Source organism: Psammomys obesus, unplaced genomic scaffold (assembly GCF_907164565.1).
Source record: "Psammomys obesus unplaced genomic scaffold, mPsaObe1.curated_primary_1811, whole genome shotgun sequence".
NCBI lineage: Eukaryota > Metazoa > Chordata > Mammalia > Rodentia > Muridae > Psammomys > Psammomys obesus.
Window position 1 is genome coordinate 19550154 of NW_026596046.1, and position 24375 is coordinate 19574528.

Below are 24375 nucleotides of genomic sequence, written 5' to 3' on the forward strand. Positions count from 1 at the left end.
GCCGGCCGAGCTGGACGCGGCGGGCGGCGCGGGCTGGGGCCTGGGGCGCGGGCTGTGGGCGCTCGTGTGGCCGGCGCCCGCGGCCCCCGGCGACGCGGCGCTGCAGGAGCTGTGCCGGCAGCTGGAGCGCTACCTGGACCTGGCGGCCGACGGCTGCGGCGGCGACACCGTGCGCGACGTGCTCTTCCCGGCCCCGGGCGACGCGGCCGACTGCGAGGGCCTGCGCGAGTTCCGCGAGAGGACGCTCCGCCAGCGCCTGGACGGGGCGGCCGCGCGGCTGCGCCAGGTACATGCGGCGCCCGGCCGGGCCGAGCGCGGGTCCCGGGACGTCGCTGGTGCAGCTGCACCTCGGCGGGGAGGGAGTGGGCCCGCCAAGAGTGTGTGTGTGTGTGTGTGTGTTTGCGTGTGTCTCTTCTGAGACGGGGTGTCAGTCCCCCCAGGCTGGCCCGAGCTCCTCATCCTCCGGTCTCCTCTTCCCAAGTGCTGGGATTACCAGAGTGTGTCTCTGCGCCACGCCCGGGTTTGGTTTGGTTTGGAAACAGGGCCTTCCTTATTCTGTGGTTCAGGCAGGCTGGCACTGAACTCAGAGCAGTCCTCTGCCTCAGCCTCTCCGGTCCCTAGGATTACAGGCGGGCGCCACCGTTTCTGGACTAGTTGAGAGCTCATTCGCGGTTCTGAGCCAGCTCCGCCCTTCACCTTTTCCCCAACCCTGGCAGAGCCGGGTGTTGTAATGGGAAAGTCCAGAATTTTCGAAAGTAAAACTGAAAACAACGCGTACCCGTAGGATATAAAAACATAAGCTAAATGGAAGCAATTCTGGGTCCCCTGCGAAAGAGGAGGGTTAGCTAAACATGTCTTAGAGGATGACTTTTAAAAGATAGTTTTGTTCTTCAAGCAATAAAGATCGAATGGAAAGCTCTCAGGAAGTAAGGCTTTATTGATCAGTTTTGGCAAAAATAGGAAGGTTCTTTGTTTGAGACACACCAATTCATTATTTGTGTGGTAAACGCTAGAGACCCTAAAAGTCCGTTAAGGGGCTCGGTATATTTTACCCAGCAGTATCCTGAAGAGAGCTAAGTGTCAGATCTTTGTTCTATGTCCTGGACACTCCCTGTACATTTCCCATTTCTCATTATGAGCCACTGTTCTTGTTTATTTCTGTTGTTGTGCTAAACACCTTAACAAAAGCCAGTGGGGGCGGAGAGGGGCTATTTGCTTTACTGGTCACAGAGCGTCATCTAGGGAAGCCAGGGGAGGTTCTGAAGCACAGATAATGGCAGAAGGCTGGTTACTGGCTTCTCTTCTCTGCCTTGCTCAGCTGCCTTTCTTAGCCCAGGACCAGGTCCTCCCCAGGTTGAAAGGCCGGCTTTTGTTAGGCCCTCTTCTATCAGTTTAGCAATTGAGAAATGCCCACAGGCCAATCTGATGGAGGGGATTGCTCTATTGAGATTCCCTTTCACAGGTGTGTTCCTCTCCCAGGAAACTAACCCTGAGGCCTCTAAGCAGTGGTTTTCCTGTGTTTCTTATGAGGAAGGGCAGGCATAAGAATTCAGCCACATAGCAAAATCTTGATTGCCGTGTATTATCTTAAGCTAAATAAAGAATGAGTCTTTTAAAATGGCTTTATCAAAAGGATTCTGTTAGTGGGGGTCTTTGTTTTGAGCCAGGGTCTCACATAGTAGCCCAGGCTGTCCTGGAACTTACTATGTAGCCCAGGCTGCCCTCAGACTGTGCTGATCTTCCTGCTTCAGCATCTGAAGTACTGGGACTGTAGGCTTTGGCCACCACACCTCGCTCAGCTAGGACCACTTTTCTGTGTAGCTCACATACCTACTTTGCATGGTGTATATTTCGCTTTGTAATACTTTTCTGTGTAGCTCACATACCTACTTCACATGGTGTATATTTCGCTTTGTAATATGAGGAAACTACAGGCCACCAGCTTTTGATCCCTAACCTGATCATTTTGCATCAGACTTGGCTGTTTATTTAATCAGTAGTGGAGATGGGACCTTGATCCTTGCGCATGTTAGGCATGCACTCTGCGGCTGAGCCACCTCCTCAGCCTGTGGCTTTATATTGCCAGGCAGCGTCTTCCTAGGTTGCCCAGGCTGGTCTTGAACTCTGGGTGGCCCCGGCAGGCTTAGTCCCACCCACAGCACTCCTCTCATCCTACAGTCCAGCCTCAGGTTTTACTCTGTTTCTCTTATGTGCCCATCATGCTTTTCAGAAGCTTTGTGCTCTGGGTTTGAACCAGTTTCAGCCTCTGAAAGTAGCTGTAACGAAGGCCTCAAACACGTCCTGCCTTATCGTCCCAAAGCTGAGTTACAGGCTGGCTCCACAGACCCAGCTCGGGATTGGTTCCCGACATTTCTTATCGTCTTGGCCCCTTTCCCACTCCACAGTCACAACATCTGCACACCGGAAAGTTGTTTTCTTCAAGTTCATTCCCAGCTAGTATAGTCTAGCTGTTCATGTGCATAATTCATCTGTCTACCTAAAACTTCCAAATGCGGTTGGAGGGTAGAAATACTAAGTATTTCCACAGAAGAGTTTATAGTCTTTGTTCTCTTTGAGACTGGACCTTGTTTTGTAGCTCAGGGTAACCTGGAACTAACTTAGCTCAGGTTGGCCTCAAACTCATAGTAAAACTCTTGCTTCAGCCTCTCAAGTATTTAGAGTATAGGCTTGAGCCTTTATGCAGATTATAATATTATAATTATTATCCTCATATTAATTAAACAGTCTGAAAAAACACAGTGTTGAGTGGCTGTGAGAATAGTAGTTTTCCATGGACAGCCCTTCTTATTTAACCACATTTGTGTTATTAGGGCTTTTGGTTGGAGAACATTTTTCTGTGTACACAGTTTAAAATTGCTGTTTTAAAATTGAGAATATTGGGTTTCTTTTCTTTATTAATTTTGTATTTATTAATTTTGGCCTCTAGGTTCTTCAAGATCATGGAAAAGCCAACACCATGATAGCATTAATGAAAGTTTATCAAGAGGAAGATGAAGCATATCAGCAATTAGTTACCATGGCGGCCATGTTCTTCCAGTATTTACTGCAGCCGTTCAGAGATATGAGAGAAGTTGCGACCTCATGTAAGCTTGAGATTTTGGTATGTCTCCTGATATTTTATCTTACTACCTGACCTGTATTGTTATCTCAGTTATATATAAGGTTCAATCTGTAATTTCACTTGTGTTCATCTTTATATTTAGATGATATATGTATACATGTATATATTATTCATCTGTTTATAGACAGGGTCTCATGTAGCCTAGGCTGACCTCAGATTTACAATATAGCTGAGGCTAGCCTTGAACTCATGATCCTCTGGCCTCCACCTCCCAAGTGCTGGGGTTGCAGGCAGTCTTGTTCAGTGGTAGACCTTGTGCCAGCAAGTTCAAGATCCTGGACTTTATCCCTGCACTGATAAAAGGCCTGCCTGGGCAACAGAAGAGCCAAAACCAGCCTGGGGAACTTAGTAAGACCCAATTTCAAAATCAAAAGTGACGAAGGAGAGGCTGGAGAGATGGCTTAGCACTTGAGAGCACTGCTGCTCTTTAGAGTACCCAACTTCGATTCTCAGCACCCACATGGCAGCTCATAACTGTTTGTAACTCCAGTCCAGTTCCAGGACTTCCAGCAAGCTCACACAGACATACAAGCAGGGAAAGCACCAGTACACACAAATAAACAAGTAAATAATAAATAAATAGATAGATAGATAAATAAATAAATAAATAAATAAATGAAGATTAAAAATAACAAGTGTATTCTCTTTAGCTTATTTTCCACCTGTAAGAATACATGTAGATGGGCTGGAGAGATGGCCTAGAGGTTAAGAGTACAATCTGCTCTTCTAGAGGACCTGGGTTCAATTCCCAGCAGCCATGTGGTGGCTCCCAACCATCTATACTAGGATCTGATACCCTCTTCTGGCATGCAGGAGTACATGAAGTCAGAGCACTGATATACATAAAATAAATAAATCTTTAAAAAGAAAAAAGAATACATGTAGATTTCTTAGAAATGGGAGGCAAATTTAAATAGCGGGGTCCCGGATTTTAATTCATTTAAACTTTTGTAATTGTTGCATTCTGATTCTTATTAGATCAGTGGTTCTCAACCTTCCTAATGCTGCACCCTTTAATATAGTTCCTCATGTTGTGGTATTCCCCAACCATAAAGTTATTTTTGTTGCTACTTCACAACTGTAATTTGCTATTGTTATGAATCGTAATGTAACTATCTGTGTTTTTTGATGGCCTTAGTCAACTGGTGTGAAAGGGTCATTCGACCCCCAAAGGGTTCACAGCCCGCAGGTTGAGAACCACTGCATTAGGGTGACACTGTTTAGAAAAAGCATCGTTAATGTTGCCTTGTGTGCCAGCAGCAGGGATCGGGAGACATCAGAGAGAGCTTGTGCTCTCCTCCCTGCGCCCTGCGCTAGGCTGTCTTTGCATGCACTGGCAGGGCGTGGCAGGAAGCTGCACTTGCTTGCTTCTCTAACCCATGGATGGGGCCATTGCCATCACTGTTGTTTAGAGTCTTCATGTGTGTGCAGCGTGTGTGTGGGGCCGTCAGGGCATGACTCATAGAGCATTCATCAGAAGGGTACAGTTCAGTGGTTTTTATTCCATTCAAATTGTCTGACAAGTATCAATCTCTAATATCGGGACACTTTTCCTTAACACTTACTTAGTATTGTGTGTGTGCACGCATGCATGTGTGTGCACACACACATGTGAGGGTTAAAGGGCACTGTGGCGGACACCTGGATTGTCTACTCCTTTTACGTATTATAAATAGTGCAGCCATCAACATGGGTGTGCACACCTGTGGTGGCCTTTTGGTTTTGGTTTTTGTTTTTGTTTGTTTTTTTTGAGTTAGGATCTCAACTGTAGCTCAGGCTGGCCTGGTGTTCACTATGTAGCACAGGATGACCTTGAACGCACAGCTGTCTTCCTGCCTCAGCCTTCTGAGGGTGCTATTACAAGCACAAGCCACACAATTTACTCATTTCTCTTGTGTATATACTAGAAAGTGGACCTGCTGGGGCACATGATAATGTTTAACTTTTTTTTTAGGTGACCATGTTATATGCATTTAAGTATTAAGTATTTAAGGTTCCTAAAAGAAACCACAGCAAACGCAACACTAGAGTGCTAAACAACAGACATCTCACTTGCACAACTGTGTATTATTACCTAACAACCCCCTGGAAAGGGTCTAGTGATGCAAAGCCAGTCAGTGTTTACCCTCTGTGCCCAGAACACACTCTCATCGTCCAGTGGTGCCCAGCTCTGAGCTCACTGATATTCAGCCAGGAACTGACTAAGCAGTAGTGAAGAGTGGCTGCAACAGTGCACACAATCACTTCAAAATGTCCTAACGGCACTACATCACTCTTTTGTAGAAGTCCCTGGATGAGGATGAGCTGGGTCCTAAAAGGGTGGTTTCCCTGCGGAAGGAAGCCAGCAAATGGAGCAGACGGGCTGAAGAGGCAGTAGTCTCTATCCAAGACATCACTGTGAATTATTTTAAGGAAACAGTAACAGCATTAACAGGTGAGACTAAGAACTGCTGTACTAGGATTTGTGTAACTTTTATTCTACTCAAAGAACATTTGCATGTATCTTCAGTATCAGGCAGTGTATTTGCTGGGTGCTGGGAATTCAGTAAAAGGATAAGTATGAACAGTTTCCAGCCTGGTAAGCGGAGAGAAGTCTGTGATATGTTCGTTTAGCACATGGTAAATGGCAGGGACAATGCTGAAGAAGAAAAACAAGGCTATGAAAGCAATTGGGTCTGATTGGGTGTTCATGGAAGGCTCTGAGGGGTATGCTTGCCCCATACCTGAATAGTACCTGGAATGGAGAAGGCATTTACAAAGGTATAAGAGGACTTGGCAAATAGAACTTAAGAAAGCCAATGGGCTGGGTCTTGGAGAGCATGGAGAGCTTTTTATGAGCAAGAATACTGGACACCCAGGCAGAGGTCACACCAGGTTTGGGGATCCCCATGGGACCCCTTTGGCTAACAACTCAATTAGATGTAACCTAATCCTGGTACTGGAAACTTCATTTTGTAACAAGAAATGCCAGATGGGGCTCTGTCTCCCCACTTTTTTTTTTTTTTAATTTGTATTACCATATAAATGTGATATATGTAATATTTTAGGATGCTTCTACTGTATTGTATGTGTAAATATTTTAGGAAGATTCTACTGTGTTAGGATTCCATACCACTCCTCAGATGGTGCTTAATTTTAGCTGTCTTTTTCCATCTTCTTCCCTCATCTCTCTCTCCCTCTCCACTTGATCCATTCCAGTCCTCACATCCGTAACTATCTATTTGATTTCCTTTTCCTAATGAGATCTATTTGTCTGCCCTATTTCATTACTTTATAACTAACATCTGATCAATAGATTGTACCTTGGTTATCACTGCCTTAACAGCTAATGTTAAGCAAACACATACCATGTTTGTCTTTCTGGGCCTGGGATACCTCATTCAGGATGATTTTTTTTTTTTTCTAGTTCTATCCATTTGCCTACAAATTTCATGATGCCATTTTTTTTAAAACAGCTGAGTAATACTCCAGTGTATAAGTGTGCCACATTCTCTTCATCCATTCCTCTGCTGAGGGACATCCAAGCTATTTCTGCTTTCTGGCTGCTATGGATAGAGGAGCAATGAACACGGTTGAGCAAGGTTCTCTGTGGTAGGATGAGGTATCCTTTGGGTACATGCCTAAGACTGGTGTAGCTGAATCTTGAGGTGGATGGATCTCCATCTTCCTGGTGTAGCTGAATCTTGAGGTGTTTGGGTCTCCATCTTCCTGGTGTAGCTGAATCTTGAGGTGTTTGGGTCTCCATCTTCCTGGTGTAGTTGAATCTTGAGGTGGATGGGTCTCCATCTTCCTGGTGTAGCTGAATCTTGAGGTGGATGGATCTCCATCTTCCTGGTGTAGCTGAATCTTGAGGTGGATGGATCTCCATCTTCCTGGTGTAGCTGAATCTTGAGGTGGATGGATCTCCATCTTCCTGGTGTAGCTGAATCTTGAGGTGGATGGGTTTCCATCTTCCTGAGAGACCACCAGCGATGGATGAATGTTTCCTTACTCTACATCCTCACCAGCATCCTCAGGTGTAAAGAGGAAATTTCAAAGTAGTTTTGATTTGCATTTCCCTGATGGCTAAGGATGTGAACATTTCTTTGTTTCTCAGCCATTTGAGATTCCTCTATTGAGAATTCTCTACTCATATCTATACTCCATTTTTAAATTGGGATATTTATTTTCTTGATATCTAGTTTTTTGAGTTCTTAATATAAGGATATATCAGGTATTTGTTCTCTGTCCAGTGTGTAGTTGGTGAAAATCTTTTCCTGTTTTGGAGGCTGCTGCTTTGTCTGACTGATGGTGTCCTTTGCCATACAGAAGCTTTTTAGTTTCATGAGGTCCCATTACTAAGTGTTGATCTGTTCAGAAAGTCTTTTTCTTGTGCCAGTGAGTTTAAGGCAATTTCCCACTTTCTCTTCTAACAGATTCAGTATACCTGGCTTTATGTTGAGGTCTTTGAACCATCACAAAAACTGAGTTTTGTGCAGGGTTAGTATGGTTTATTTGTATTCTTCTACATGCAGTCATCCACTTTCAGCAGCACCATTGGTTGAAGACTCTTTCTTTCTTTCTTTCTTTCTTTCTTTCTTTCTTTCTTTCTTTCTTTCATTCTTTCTTTCTTTCCTTTCTCTCTCTCTCTCTCTTTCTCTCTTTCTTTCTTTTTCAGGGTGTATTTCTGACTGTTATATCAGAAATCAGGTGTCCATAGGTGTGTGGATTTATATTTGATTCTTCAGTTTGTTCCCATTGATCAACATGTCTGTTTTTATGCCATTACCATGGCTCTGTAGTACAACTTGAAATTAGGAATTGTGATACCTCCAGCAGTTTTTGTTTTTTGTTTTTTGTTTTTTTTTAAATTCAGGATTATTTTAGCTATCCTGGTTTTTTGTTTGTTTCTTTGTTTTCATATGAGAACATTGTCCTTTTGGGAATTGCATTGAAGTTTTTATGGTAGATTGCTTTCAGTAGAATGGCTACCTTTACTATGTTAATCCTGCTGAGCCATGAGCATGGGAGATTTTTTTCTCATTTACTTATTTTATTCATTTTACATCCTGTAGCTCCTCCCTCCCTCCCATCCCAGTCTCACCTTCTCTCACTGCCTTTCCCCTTTTTCCTCACAAAAGGGAGCTCCCTTTCCCATCTGCCTCAGCTCATCAAGTTGCATCAGGACTGAAGACACGTCCTCTTCCCCTGTAGCCTGGCAAGGCAGTCCTGCCAGGGGAAAGTGATCTAAAAGCTGGCAAGTGAGTCCAATGTAGTCCCCACTTCCTTTATTAGAGGACCTACATGAAGCCTAAGCTGCCCATCTGCTACATCTTTGTAGGGGCCTAGGTCCAGTTCATGCATGGTTCTTGGTTGATACTTTAGTCTCAGCAAACCCCTTTAAGCTCTGGTTAGTTGGCTCTGTTGATTTTCTTGTGGAGCTCCTTTCATTATCAGGTTCTTTTCTCTTTCCTCCCATTATTCCCAAAGTCTCACTCTTAAGTTGCTTCTCTTCTCTGTTCTTGTGAGAAGTTGGGTGCCTCCTTTTCTGTCAAATCTTTCTCTGATATGCCACTTTGTCCTCAACTAGAGGCCATTATGTGGGATTAAGAGTATGTGTCCTGTCTGCATTCTAGCCAGATCACACAGACCTAGGTCTTTAGATGTGATCCCTTAACAGAGCATCTATGTTGCTGGATTAAAGTTCCTCTGCAGACCTTGGAATTTTTTACAAACTTGGCTGATCTTGTGTTTCATGCATAGATTTTAAGAATTGCAATGTCTTTGGACAGTGGTGGTGCATGCGTTTAATCCCAGGACTCTGGAGGCAAAGTCAGGGAGGATCTCTGAGTATGAGGCCAGCCTTGTCTACAGAGCAAGTTTCAGCCAGGGCTACACAGAGAAACCCTGTCTCAAAACACACACACACACGCACGCACACACACACGCACACACACACACACAGAGAGAGAGAGGTAGTGTTCTCTTGGTGGATTTTCCCTTTTAGTTAGCAGTGTCCTTATCTCTTATTAGTTTTGGTTTGAAGTCTCTTTTGTCAGATATTAAAGTGACTAGTCCAGCTTGCTGCATAGGTCCATTGGTCCATGGGTCCAAAAAAGATAGGAATATCTTTTTTCATCCTTTTATCCCGAGATGATGTCTATTCTTGATGTTAAGGTATGTTCTTGGATGCAGCAAAAAGATGGATCTTGTTTTCACAGCCAATCTCTTAGTCAGTGTCTTTTTATTGGGTAATTGAAACCATTAATGTTAAGAGGTATTAATGAGTGATGCTTATTGATTCCTGTTATTTTGTTTTTGTTGTTGCTGTGGGTGTGGGGGTGTGTACGTGTGTGCTTCCTCTCTTTTGATTTGCAGGTCTAGAATAATTTATTCCTCGTGTTTTCTTGGGTGGTGTTAATCTCTTTAGGTTGGAGTTTTCTTCAAGCCTCTCCTGTGTGGCTGAATTTGTAGATAGACACTGCTTAAATTTGGTTTTATCATGGAATGTCTTATTTTCTCCATCTGTTGTGACTGAAAGTTTTGCTTTCAATAACAGTCTGGGATGGCTCTTAAAAGTTTGTAGAACATAGGGCTGGAGAGATGGCTCAGTGGTTAAGAGCACTGTCTGCTCTTCCAAAGACCCGGGTTCAATTCCCAGCACCCACATGGCAGCTCACAACTTTTTGTTAATGCTGATTCCAAGTGCTCTCACTCCTTTACAGTAATGCATATAAAAAAACCAAATAAATCATTTTAGAAAAAGTCTGTAGAACATCTGTGTAGGCCCTTTTGGCTTTTAAGAGTCTCCAGTGAGAAGTCAGGTGTTATTCTAATAGGTCTGCCTTTATATGTTATTTGGTCCTTTTCCCTTGATGCTTTTAATATTCTTTGTTCAGTACTTTTAGTGTTTTGATTATTATGTGCAAAGTAGAATTTCTTTTCTCTTCTAGTCTATTTGGTGTTTTGTATGCTTCTTGGACCTTTCTGGGCATCTTGTTCTTTAGGTTAGGAATATTGTCTTCTATGATTTTGTTGAAAATATCCTCTGTGTTTTTGTGGTTTCTTTCCCCTTTTTCTATTCCTATTTTTAGATTTGGTCTTTTCATACTATTCTAGATTTCTTAATGTTTTGTGTCAGGATTTTGTTTTTTAAATTTAATTTTTTTTTTTTTTTTTTTACTGAGGTGTCTATTTCTTCTATTTTGTTTTCAGTACCTGAGAGTCTCTCTCTTCCATCTCTTATATTCTGTTGGGGAGGCTTGCCTCTGAGGTTCTTGTTGGAGTTTCTAAATTTTTCATTTCCAGATTTCTATCAGTTTGGGATTTCTTTTTTATTCTATTTCTACTTTCAGGCCTTGGACTGTTTTATTAATTTTCTTCCACGGTTTGTGTTTTCATAGGTTTTTTTTTTTGAAGGGTTTTTATTTATTTCCCCCTTAAGTACCTTTATCATAATCATAAAGGTTATTTTAAGGTCTTTGTCCTGTGTTGTCCTGTGTTGCAGTACTCCAGGCCTGCTGTGGCAGGGTTGCTGGGCTCTCGTGGAGACACACTGTCCAGGCTGCTATTGTTGTTTTATGCTGGTGTCTAGGCATCAGGGCTTGGGAAGATTGTAATTCTAGGAACTGATATCTAGTCTTGTCTTTGTTGGGTGAGTGTTTGGTTTTTTGGTTTCTGTTGCCTTTCTGGTTCTTTGGAGAGTTTGGTGGCTGAGTGTTGCGTGGTAGGAATTCTTTTGGGATCCTGATAGATGTGGCCACAGGGGTTACAGGTCTTTCTAAGTGTTGGGAGCTGACACTTAGGAACAGGGGTAGGCTAGGAGGGGGGTGCTGAGGGAGTTCACTGGACACAGGGGAGCCTAGTGTACACCTCTAGGGTCCCTTAGCCCCATGGGAATGGGGCCAGAGAATGAGGGGAGGCCACAGCAGGTATTCTGCTACAGAGCTGGAGATGAGACTAGAACATTGGACTTGGAGGAGCTGAGTTAAAGGGGAAGATCTGCAGTGAGCCTACTTGCTTCCATGGCTGGAGTGGCTTGTTGGTCTCCAAGGAGTGCCTGTTGGAGTTGGGGACTGGAGTAAAGCAAGGGGTTGAGGAGGAGAGGTTTGGAGAGGAAGATCTGTGTGATTCCCTGGAGAAGAGAGCAAGGGAAGCCTCAGTTGGTGGCCTGCTGCAGACCTAGGGATAAGATCAGGGCATTGGTTTGGGAGGGTCTGAGGGAGAGGGGAGGATCTGCAGTGAGCCCACTTGCTTCCCCGGCCATAGTGGCCTGCAGGTTCTCAGGGAGTGTCTGCCGCATCTGGGAGCTACTTTTCCTGGCTGGAGTCAACAGCTTGCTTTTTTCTACAACTGGGAACCACATGCCCTGGGGTGACATCACCCACAGTGGGCTAGGACTTCCTATATCAATCAACAGTCATGAAAATGCCCTACAGACATGCCCACAGGACAGTCTGATAGAGGCAATTGATCAGTTGAGGTTCCTCTTCCCAAGTGACTCTGGTTTGCATCAAGTTGATGAAAACTAACCAGCACACCAATCTATTACGACTTGAAATTAGATTGAAAGTAGAGTGATGATCTTAATGTTGGTCAGACTGTTCATATGAGCTTGTCTGGCCACAGAAATAGTGTGGACCAAGAAACAAAAGCAGGTAGGTGCCTCAGTGAGGTGGATCATGAGCTGTTATTATCCTGCTTATAAACTAAATACCTGAAATTTTCTATCAATGACTAGCTGTTACTTTTGTGATAATTGTTTTAGTAATAAGAACAGACAACAAAGAGACAACCCAGGATCCATTAATGAGTTGTCCTTTTATTTTATTAATTATAAACTCAGGAATGCAGAAACAAATGGAGCAGGATCAGAAGAGATTTGGCCAGGCTACCTGGGCCACAGCCATGCCCAGGCTAGAAAGTCTCAAGCTCATGTTAGCTCGGGAGACTTTGCAGCTGATGCGAGCCAAAGTGCTGTGTCTAAATCACAGACAAGCTGAAATCCAGAGAAGGGTAAGACAAACACAGAACTTTTCTCTAAAACCACATTTTCATTTAGATTGTCCTTTCATCCTAGGCTTTGGTAATGAGCTCTCATTGTTTTTCTCAACACACACTTCCAGTAGATATGTTACTAATGAGGGTGGGACAAGAAGCTTCCCTTCCTGGTTCTCAAGATGTTTCTGAAATATATTGCCCAGGATTTGCTTTGTAATATTGAGTTTAGGATTGAAGTGGGGGACTCAATTTAAAGATCAGTCCAGCAATATGTTCAATGTATATTCATGTACACACACACACACACACACACACACACACACACACACACACACACTCACACTCACTCTGCATATGTATACATTTAAAGTGCCAGTGTCCTGAAGCCAGCACCATTCATGCAGAAGCTAAGCATGCTCTCCACCACTGAGCCCCAGCCCATCATGGCTAAGCATGTGCTTTTCGTAGGCTCATAGTCCTGTAAGCTGTTCCCATAATCTTGGAGAGTCTTATCAGTAGCTGTCTTAGATCCAGCTGCTTGTTGGAGTGACTACAGAAGATATGTTTAACTATTTCTCTCAGCTCTGGAGGCTAGATGTCCAAGATCTAGGTACCTTTGGATTCAGTCTTTGGCGAGGGCTCTCTCTCTCTGCCTGTGGCCACTCCTTCTTTCTGTGGGCTCACAGGGCTTCTCCTGTGTCCAGGGGAGAAAGCACCACTAAGAACCTTCCCCACCACAAGGCCCCACCGCCTCGACCTCCTCAAACCTAACCCTTCCACACTGTCACACTGGGGTTAGAGTGCCAAAATTCAAATTTGAGGCAACACCTTTCATCCATGACATGGTCTCATTGCCATTATGTTTCTAGAGCTTGAGTGTGCCGACTTGTTTAAGGGGAGGAGTGTATGTAGAGAATGTGAAGGAGTTCAGCCTTGTCTCTTGAGTTGACGTGCTTCTTCCTGTCTCCTTTCTCAGCACCAGAACGCTTTGCAGTTTGCCCTCACTGTGCTAATGAATTGATTTCTTTCTCAGGTGGAAACTCTTCCAGACGAAGGAAAGAGTTTAGATGTTGTGGACGAGCTAGAAATACAATATTACGAGCTTCAGCTGGAGTTGTATGATGTCAAGCTTGAGATACTGAGAAATGAAGAGATGATCCTTGTCACACGGTTGGACTCTGTTAAGAGACTTATAAAAGGTAACGTTTCTGTTTATGTTAGAGGGAGATGTTGAAGTGCATATTTGAGGAAATATTACCAAGTACCAATTTCTTCTTATAAACAGCCCATTACATCTACTGAATGTTTTTAGTTTCAGTATTTTTCTTATTCTGTGGTATATTCAAACACATGAAATACAAAGAAAGAAAACCTTATGCCCCTTATGTAGAGGTACTTAGTGAAAGCAAGTTGCTGATGACTTTGTAGGCTTTTAAAATGTGCTACATATCTAAAAGTGAGTATCAATTTTTAACCAAAACCATGTACTCTACCAAGTAACCTCATTTTTACCTAATATACAATAAACTCATATAAGTAATAATCTTTAAAAAAGCACAGAATTTTAATGGCTGCATAGTATTTCATTTTACAGGCATACTGGGATTTCCTGTCTCTCTTTGTCTTGAACATCAGTTCAGGAGAAACATTCCTTTGCATGTGTCCTTGTGTGTAGCACAGATTCCTGATGATTTATGAAGTAGACTTCTAAAGATGGAATGGTTGGGTTAAGGGCAATGATTTTTTTTTTTTTAACATTTTAATATAAACATGCCAAAATGGTATAAAACAGTCATTTGAAGTAGATTTCCCTCTTCCCCCTATTGTTTCTAACTCCTCAATTTCATAACAGGCCCGTAGAGAGGCTACATAAAAGGACACCCCATCAGCAGGAGATGAGAGTGTGCATCTTCCTGTATTTATGCTCTTCTCTTTGAAGAGTCCAGACACTTGGTAGAAAAATGGCATCTTGTAGTTTTTGTTTAATTACAATTGACACTGAAACCATCTTACATATGTAATGGCCATTTTTCTTTGGAATGTTTAATTTCTTTTTTTCCTTTTCTCTCTTCTTTTTGGTGTTTTGAGACAGGGTCTTACCATGTAGCTGCTGCTGGCCTCAAACCCACTGCAGTCCTCCTTCCTCAGGGCTGCTGAGGGCCAGGATCACAGATCCTACATACCATGCCTCACATAATTTTCCTTAGCGATGTCTTACATTTTTTGTTTGTTTGTTTTTGTTTTTGAGACAGGGTTTCTCAGTGTAGCCCTGGCTGTCCTGGAACTCACCTTGTCTAGGAGGTTGGCTGTGAACTCACAGAGATCTGCCAGCCTCTGCTTCCTGAGTGCTAGGATTAAAGGCATGAGCCACCACCTTTCTCTATTTTTATACATGCATATCATTCTGCTTTGCTTATATTCGCTATCTCCATTACCATTCCTTGTTCTTCCCTACCCCACGTCCCCTTCCTCTTCCAGCTGTCATTTCTGCATATACACATGCACACATACATACACACACACATACATATATATACACACACACATACATACACACACACAAACACACACACGGTTATTGATTCCTTTTGTTTTTGGAGACAAGGTCTCATGTAATTGGCACAGCCTAGCCTCAGAATTGCTTGTGTAGTCAATGATGGCCTTAAATTACTGATCCTTCTGCCTTCACTTCTCAAGTGCTGGGATTATAGAAGTGCACCACCACACCCTGCTTATTCTTGTGTGTGGCTTCTGCATCTGAGAAAAATAAAAATCATGCCAAATGTATCTTCCATTTTTAGAGTATTTATTCAGTTGGTCATACTATGGTAAAAATAAAACTTTTCACCCAAATTGGTCTTAGTCACTGATTTAAAAGATTGTCTCCTCTGCTTTAAAGGCTCTAGCACCATAGGTGTGCCCTGAGTGTCCTCCTGCACTCAGTTGTGAGGCCTTCCAGTGTGGGCTCTGCATTCTCCGCACCTGTGAAGCACACGCCAGCCTCCTGGTACCTTGCATCTCCATGTTCTCTGACTTTCTCACTTCTTTACTCTTCCAGATGAACTTTAGAATCACTTTGGCAACTTTTAAACAAATAAAAACTCCCTGGAATTTTGATTGGGATTGTGCTTAAAATTAGAGATTACTTGGGGAGAATTGTCGTCTTGCAATTTTGAGTCCTCCCACCCAAGATCATGGTAGGTCTCTTCACATCTTCATCTCTTTCCCCAAGTCCCTTCAAGTTTAATGATTCTCATGCAGGACCTCAGCATTTGGTTTAATCCTGGTACCTAACACCTTTGCAGCTCTTTTCAGTTGTGAACATTTTATACATTTAGGGGGAACTTTTAGTTTTTAAAAGTTACTCTGGAAGGATGTTTTCCTTTGGGACTCAGGTTTGGGGAGGAGATAGAAAACTTCTTATTTGGTGTGGTTTTGCAGGGTTTGGGTTTTCTACAAGCATGTGTTTTTAAAAATCAGTATGTAATCAAGAGTAAAGACCGGTGAGTCAGCTTGTGCTGTGCTGGGAGCATTTTGGCAGTAGATACAAAAAACCTTTCATTTCATTTGCTAAGGAAGAAGTAAACACACACACACAAACACACACACACACACACACACAGAGATGTTTATCACCACAAAATCGGAAATAAGAGAACACTGGGATATTCTGAGACTGCTTGAGCTAGTGAATACTATGTGGCCATTAAAATGCTTTCCAGTACATGGAACATGTTGGTGCAGCTATGTAAGAAGTGTGTGTTTTCCCTACATGATGAAATTGCAGCCAGTCTTTCTTCACATATAAAGACATTTCTGAATTATTTCTCAGAGTAAACATGCCTAAGGAAACTGAATCTTTTTAGAGAAGCAGGATGAAGTGGTCTACTACGACCCATGTGAGAGCCCCGAGCAGCTGCCGAGCTTGGCACAGGACCTGGAGCTGCACCTTGGTGAGAACAGAGAGCTGAGAGCACTGAGACTGCAGTGCCAGCAGCTGGAGGCTCAGCGGGGCCGCATCTGCACCAGGAGGGCCCACCTCAGGAACAGAAAGGTACCCTCGTGAGCCTTCTGAAGGGAAGGCCACCCACACAGTGATTAACGTTATGTGTGTGTGTGATCTCTATGGCTAGAGCTAAATATATTTAAAGTGCTAAAAAAATTGTGTTTCTTTTGAGATTGAAGTGTTTACCTTAATATCTAGATTAGTCCATTCAGTAATTATTGAATACCTACTATATACATAGTACCTTTGTCATCAAAATAAGAGTGGGGGCCATGAGATGTTCATCACATAAAAGTGCACATGACACAAGCCTGATAGCCTCACTTCAGGAAAGCAAGAGCCCTGAAGTTGTCCTCTGACCTCTGTATGCCCATGCATACTTAATAGATAAAAATACACAAAAAGGGAGCTGGGCGCAGTGCTGGTGATTCAGTCCTGGAATCCCAGCTACTCAAGAGGGCTGGAGAGATGGCTCAGAGGTTAAGAGCACTGACTGCTCTTCCAGGGGTCCTGAGTTCAATTCCCAGCAACCGAATGGTGGCTCACAACCATCTATAATGAGGTCAGGTGCCCTCTTCTGGTGTGCAAGCATACATGCATGCAGAACGCTGTATACATAATAAATACATCTTTAAAGAAAAAGAAAAAGAAATGGCTGCAGGTATAGTTCAACAGTAGACACTTGATTGGCATGTATAGGGTTCTTGGTTCAATCCACAATGTCACAAAAATAAAAATAAAAATTAAAGACCAGACTAGGGAGAAACTACTAATCACCTGTACAGAATTACATTTTATTCTAAATTATGGATTATAATAATGCTAGTCACAGATGGTGTTCCTATTACATTTAGTGAAACAAAACAGATTTGTTTTTTATTGCAAATTTTTTTCACACAATATAAATTGATCATGTTTTTTCCTCCCCCAGCTCCTAGATTCTCCCCACCTCCCTATCCAGCAAACTGCATTCTTTGTCTCCAGCTCTTAAAAATCAAAACAAACAAGCAAAAGACCAATAAGGCAAAACAAAACAAAACCAAAGCAGAATGAAACACATTTGCTTTCTTAATTCTGAAACAGTATAATTGCATAAAAACACCAAGAAATATAATATTTTCCAGTAGAAGAGCAAGTTCCTATATTTTAAGATGGCTGAAGGTTCCTTACAGGACATTTCTTTCCTCTCCCCTCACCCATCTAGCCATCTGCCAGGTAATTCACCAACACATGTCCCCTCCCTTTTTAAAAAACCCAGTTGTCAAGTCTCTAGACCAGTGGTCCTCAGCCTTCCCAATGCTGTGACCTTTAATGCAGTTCCTCATGCTGTGGTGACCCCCAGGATACAGCTGTTTTCATTGCTGTCATAACTATAATTGTTCCACTGGTTTGAATTGTAGGGGATCTGATATTTGACTCCTGTGAAAAGGTTGTCTGACCCCAAGGGGTTGAGAAAGGTTGTTGACCCACAGGTTGAGAACCATGGGCTTAGACTGAGCTGGAGCATTAACCATCTCGCTGCAGACAGCGTTCCTTCCTCTGCCCAGCTTAGCAGCTCTTCACTGGGTGACAGGATGGGAACTGAGGGCAGGTTTCAGATGCCACCTTGGATTGAAAGCACAGCTCGGGCCACTCGTGACCTTCAAGGGCCAACTTCCAACTTTTCTCTGTTTTTAAGATTTATTTTATGTTTGTGTGTGTGTGTTTACATGTGTGCATGTGCACACGGATGCAGGGACCTGTGGAAGCCAGATAAGGACATCAGGTCCCTAGAGCTGGAGTCACGGGCCACTGTGAGCTGCCCAGTGTGGGTGTTGGGCACTGAACCCTGTTCCTCTAAAGAGCAGTGAGCACTCATAACTGCTCAACCATCTTCAGCCCTGCCAGTTCTCTTAAGCTAAATTTTTCCTCTGTTAGGAAGCTATCCACTAATGATAAAACTCTCATGATTAACATAAGAATTATGTGAATTAGGATTCTTACTGCATTCCCCTGTATGTGAAGGGTTATCGTGAGTGTCTAAGCATAAGAGAAGTACAGTTTTAACATAATTTTCAAGTGTTTCTAGGTGGGCTATGCTTTTGCAGATGTGTTTGGAAATAGAATTTGTATTTATAACATGAGGACTTGGGTTTAAACAATCACATTAGAATGGATTGTGGGGCTGAGATGGCTGTCTGCACTGTAAAGGACTCCACTGCTGAGCATGCCCACCTGAGTCCCCCCCCACCTGAGTCCCCATCCCAGGACCCACATGACAGGAGGAGGAAATTGACTCCAGCACAAGTTGTCCTCTGACCTCCACCTGTGTGCTGTGGCATGTGTGAATGCTCCCTCCCCACCAAAATCAATCAACCAACCAATCAATCAGAGGGTTGAGACATTTTATCTCTCAAAGCCCTCTGCTGGGAACAGATGACACCGGAGGGCAGCCCTTGTCACATGATTGTAAGGAGGACCTATCATTGACCGTCATTGTAAACCAAACACTTGACATATTAGCCGAACAGTATGTTAGGTGTTTAATAATATATTCAGCTCTACTCCAGCCCTTTCTCCATGGTCTTACTAAAAGCCATGTATGTTACTTGTCTTATCCCACCAGGATCACTGCCGAGAAAATCATCAGCTCAGACTGCAACAAGCCAGGCAGAGTATGAGGCATTTTCACCAGCATCACAGTATTCAGATGGTGAGTACCTGAGAGAATGAGACAGCTGCAGCTTGACGATGGACTAGCCTGCGGAACTATACGCTAGGACAGATGAGGGTGGGCCTCCTTTCCTTGTGAATGCACACACGACTGGAATGGTGGGCACTTTACAAGGATGTGCTTGTTTACATACAGAGAAGAGACAAAATAAAAGAAGAGGAACAAAAGAAAAAAGAATGGATAAACCATGAGCGCCGGAAAACCCTTGAGCGACTAAGAGCATATAGGGAGGTAAGTTCTCGAAATAGTCACTCACCACCTTCATCTGGGGAGAGAAATGAGTCACCTACACTGGAAAAGAGTGCAGCATGTTATAAACATGTAACATAGAGTTTTTAAACGCTGTTATGATAAAGAACAAAAATGAGGAACATCAGAGTTTCAAATCGACAGTCTGAACCACTGCTGGTTTTTACTTTGAGGCAGGGTCTTAAGATGTAGCCCAGTAGTTACTGTTCTTTTGCTATAAAGCGACTTCACAACCAAGGCTACTTTTATAAAAGAGTGTTTATTGGGGCCTGGCTTTCAGTTTCAGCGTTAGTCCATTACCCTCGTGTTGGAGGCTGGCGGCAGGCAGGCAGAACACTGAGCAGTAGCTGAGCGTGCATGTGTGGGCCACAAGCAGCAGGCGAAGAGCTAGAGACTGGGCCTGACCCCAGTGACACACTTCCTCCAGTAAGACTACACCTAATCTTTCCTAATCAGTCCCTCAACTGGGGACTGAGTATTCAAACCACAGACAAGCAGGGTAGCCTCGAAGTCAGTCCTCTTGCCCAGCCCCCAGCTGCTGTATTAGTGTGTCTGGTTACAGCTGCTATTGCTGACGTCACAACATAGTTAGGTTCCTGCTCTCCTTTCAGAGTGGCTCTCGGCTACCTTTGGTGTTAGCTGGCTTCTCTTTATTTTTATCTTTAGTGTGTATGTGTAAGCACACACATGCCTGTGAAGGTCAGAGGACAACCTCAGTGTCATTGTTTAGGAGCTATCTACCTTGTTTTTTGAGACACGGTCTCATTGGCCTGGAACTCAGCAAGTAGCCCCCAGGAGCTGCACACCTCCACCTCAGCTCTGGGGTTACAGGCCTTGCCACCACACCTAGCTTTTTGTGTGGGTTCTGGGGATTGAAGACAGGCTCTCTTCTTTGCACGAGTACTTTTTCTGCATGATCTACCTAGCTGCTTTTTTTCCTAATCTCTAAGATATCACCAAAGAGGAAGCATTGGCACGTAAGAACAGCCAAAGTGCTCTGCTGGAATGAAGGTTCCTATTCCCATCTCTCTCTGTCTCTGTCTAAAACAATTTTTATATGCATCCTTTTCATCTTCATTTGATTACAGAGAAATATTATATGACCACTTGGTCAAAGCATTCAGCTCTGAGTCTTGGCAGGTTTAGGCCAGTTTCCCCCAAAAGCCAATGTAAATCTGAGGGTTGTTTTTGTTTTTCTGTTTAGTTTTGGTTTTTGGTTTTGAAAAAGATATGGCTTCACTCTGGCCCAGGGTCCCTAAGCTCAAGGCAGCACCTGCTGCCACTCAGGCAGTGCTCCTTGAATTCCTGAGAACAGGCTCAGTAGCGTGGGGCTGTGTTGCTGGCCAGGAGGTTCTCATGGGTCAGGACGCCCCATGCTCAGGGCAGCGCTGGTTTATAGGTTTGTTTGCAGAGTTGTACCATTTTGACGGTGTGCATTGTGGCCAGTCTCTCACTAGTTTTTTATCCTCAGAAGTGTTCAGCTCCTCAGTCTGTACTGAAAACGCCTTGCTCAGAATCCATGGTGCCAAACCTGTTAGGTGGCCGCTCTCAGAAGAGGTCCTCAACAGCTCATCACAAGATAGCTCATCCTGCCTCCAGCAAAGCCAGAAGTGTTGCCCCATTACCTGAAGCCAATGTGACAACCCCTGAGCATCAAGCCTCCTGTGGCAGTGTCCCTGTCCAGGTTTTTGTTCCAGTTGGTGACCAGACACTGCCTCCATCCAGCGAAGACCTGTCACTACCACCACAGCCACCACCCCCACCTCCCCCACTTCCTCCCCCCCCACCCCCTCCTCTCCCTGCTCTGTCCTCTTTTCAAACTACCTCTCATCAGAATTTAAGACCCAGGACTTTAGCAGCAGAGGACCAGCCACTCCCTCTAGTGTGTGACGTGTTTGCTGAAAGACCATGTGATTTCCTGGAGGACTTCTATCATCCAGGTAACCCTGTGTAGTTCTGCCCTCCCTCCTGTGGGTTCCTAAGCTGTTGAAGTCTCAGGAGTTTTAATTTAGTCTTCAGATTCTCTAGTCTCAGAAAAACTGGCCTAAACTTGCCAGAACTCCGAGCCTACTGCTTTGGTGAAAATTGCTTTATATAAACCCTAGTAAAATGCTGTGCTCTGGCTGAGTCCTCCACTTAGAACATAGAACATGGGGTAGGGATGAGTGTGAAGCTCATGGAACATTTACATGCTGGTTTTGGTTAACTGAGCATTCTGTGTCCAGAACAAAGCGTGAAGGAAAATTCCTGTAGGTTCAGGTGGCAATGGCCCATCTGTAGGGTTTGCAACACTGTGTGAATGAAGAATGCTCTCCCATCTGCCTAGATTAGAGTTTGGATATGGGCAGATCTTGGGTGGGGGAGCATTCTCAGCTTAGGTTGGATGCACACAATTGGGGGGAGGCTCTGTTCAACCCACACACTACTCTATGGTGCTGCAGAGTAAAAGTGTGAATTAGAACCCCTGACTGTGGGAGTTGTCTAATCAGTTCTCCAAGGGGACTATAATCGGGGAAGAACACAAGTCTAGCACAGAACAGACCTTGTCAGCCATAGCACAGCTCTTCTGTCCCCAACTGGAAATGACTGAAGTCTCACCTGGTAGATGTCTAAGTTAGTGGCCATACTCATGCCCCTGTGTCTGGCTGGCGAGGAAGTTTTACCTCCTTAGGGTGTCAGGGTGCCATGTTTTTTAAAAATAGCTTCTCCCTTGTATCGTGGGATTCTGAGCTAATTTGTGATTTGACAGTACTTCACACCCTCAGAAATAGAGCCCATAGCCACCTCGGGTAAGCTGGGTGGAGTTAAACACACTGACAGGAAATGGGCCAGCGCCTTCTCTCAGGCCCACTGAGCAGCTCTTATATCACTGTAAGCCTGTGTGTGTGTGGAAACCTACTCTCCTGTTGTCACAGGGTGAGTCATCACTGACTAATCACCATGACTGAAGTAGAGGAATGAGGGCACATGCTCAAGATGTTTTTAATGGGAAAGGAAATGGAGGGGATACAATTTAGAGGGAGCTAAGTCTTGCCCTGGGAGTCGGATTGTTTTGCTGCAAACATCCTTAACTCTTTAGGATGTCTTAAGCAATTCAATAAAAGATGGGTGTGGCGGCCCGTAGGTGACAGTGATTGAAGAAGTGGGTGGTAGGTAGGTAAACCATAGCGCTGCTGACAGTCATCCGTGCCCTGTCGGCGGCTCACCGCAACATGCGTGCTTGGTAAATCATGGCAGGAACTGGTATGCCTGGAAGCCTGGATCTTCTCATCCTCGCTGTCTGCTCAATTTCAGGCTCTATGGATGAAGTGTTGGCCTCTCTACGGCAGGGCAGGGCCTCTCTCCGGAAAGTAGAAGTGTCCGCCTTGCCGCCTCCCCGCACCTCCATCAATGAACAACTTCTGGCTGCCATCAGGCAGGGGGTGCAGCTGAAGAAGGTCCACCCAGGCCCAGGTGTGGATCCCAGCACGAGGCGCACCAGCGACCTGGAGAGCAGCATCAGGGCAGCCCTGGACAGAATCAAGAGAGTGTCTGCCGACTCAGAGGAGGACAATGACGAGCAGAGCCCTGGCGAGTGGGACCGCTAGGTCTCCAGGCGACAAAGGTAGACAGGCCCATAAACCCTAGGCCAGCAGGGCTTCCCTGAGAGACTGCTTTGTGATGCTCTGGCTGTAACACTGGGAGGACAGTGGAGGCATGATGATTGTCACACATCATCCACAGGTGGGAGCAGTACTGTGTCCACTCTAGAGTCTGACCTGGAGGGACAGTCCTGTGGTATACATTAGACTCTATGCTTCCATGTGTATGGACACTGGTTCCTCGGACTTAGAGGCTCAAATGTGAACATGATTTTAGCAATAATCAGAATAAATTGCGTATATCCCAGAATTACTTTAAATATTTAAATAAAATGTATTTTGTGTATGAGCACTATAGAAACTCATAATAAACAGTATTTATAATGCATCTGTGTTAGGAGGAAATGCTCTCGGCTACACTACAAAAGCAGAGCTCTTCCTGCCTGGGTGGGTTGGAAATTTCCCAAGAGTTCAGCTCAGCATTCGGTTGAGCAAGTGCTAGGGGCACTAACAGCATTGCTCACCTCAGGGGATGATCTTCCCTCATGTCAGGAACGGGGAGGGACCAATACGCAGCAGCCTAGTCAGGCTGCCCAGGTGTCCTTTAATCTCGGTACCCCAACTCTCAGTCCTGGATTTCCACCAAACTAAAAGAACCCACCTTTCTCCTTTCCAGAGGCCTTCAGTTTCTTCTGTATTCCATCTGGTCAGTACCAACCGGGCATGGCTGGGAGGGCCCTGACCCCTTCAGCAGCTGCACTTAGACCTGCCTCTGAGGCCACTGCCAGGCTGCCCACGGGTCTGCCACCCATCACAAAGCCCAAGAGCTCACACTGGCTCTGTACCTGCTCCCTCACAGGTTCAAGGGTGTCTGTGGTGGGGCAGCTGGCCTGCTCGGCATAAAATGGCTTTGCCTCAAGCCTCCTTTCTCACCACAGGCAGAAATCTCCTCTGGAATGAATTTGGTATTTGAAAAACTGACAGAATGAACACTTTGTAGAATTTCACCTATCTTTCAGTTGTTTTGTTTGTTTTTCATTCTCTATTGCAATTTCAGAACTGTAAGGTGCTGGGAAGCCTTCAAAAGAGTGACATTTTTCAAAAGTGACTTCTCCCAAAGTTGCTGATCCAGTTGTGTCTTTAGTATTACAAAACTTCTCCCTTATCTGCCCTTCTTTCAGCTAAGTCCATACTCTTGACTTCTGGGATTCAGGACCACAGAGGGAACAGTGTAGCTCTGTAGTCTGACCCTGAACCTCCCAGTGTGCCCTCCAAAGCACTGCCAACCAACTTGTGCCCCTTGAAGTTCCTACGCAAGGTGAGGGCCAGCCCTGAAACTGCCACACCAATACTCAGAGGACTGTCTGCTGTCCTCTGGGCAGCTCCCTTCCCTACTGCAGGTTTTAACCCAGTGTCTCCACACTGCTTGTCTCTGTTCCCCATAGTCTTATGCTGAAGCTCAAGTGACTGGACTTGTACCCCGCCATCCTTCAGGCAAACCCACACACGTTCTCCTGTCCTCGCTCCACTCTCAGATCTTGTCCGAGATGTTGTCTCCTCTCAGATCTTCCTGCTCCCTTCCCTCACAGGATCACCGAGCCTTGCCCCGGACATCAGTGTTGCTCCTCTAGCCCACAACAGTGCTACAGGGGGAAGCCCATGGCTGGGGCATAGTTGGCAGAGTGCTTGCCTAACATGCATCAAG

General features: G+C 44.6%; 2 protein-coding genes across 2 annotated transcripts in view; one reads left to right on the plus strand and one right to left on the minus strand.

The window, feature by feature from the left end:
* The first annotated feature begins 14 nt into the window (after window positions 1–14).
* Whamm (WASP homolog associated with actin, golgi membranes and microtubules) lies at window positions 15–23058 on the plus strand. Its single transcript, XM_055623025.1, has 10 exons — window positions 15–286; window positions 2948–3121; window positions 5426–5576; window positions 11967–12136; window positions 13155–13320; window positions 15988–16175; window positions 18733–18819; window positions 18976–19071; window positions 20561–21029; window positions 22384–23058. The coding sequence occupies exons 2-10, from the start codon at window positions 2978–2980 to the stop codon at window positions 22674–22676; spliced, it is 1764 nt and encodes a 587-aa protein (XP_055479000.1). The 5' UTR covers window positions 15–286; window positions 2948–2977; the 3' UTR covers window positions 22677–23058.
* Homer2 (homer scaffold protein 2) overlaps window positions 22522–24375 on the minus strand; it is a 78341-nt gene continuing 76487 nt past the window's right edge. Inside the window, exon 10 of the mRNA XM_055623027.1 lies at window positions 22522–22598. The gene's annotated coding sequence lies outside the window, so the exon portion shown is untranslated. The remainder of the gene's footprint in view (window positions 22599–24375) is intronic.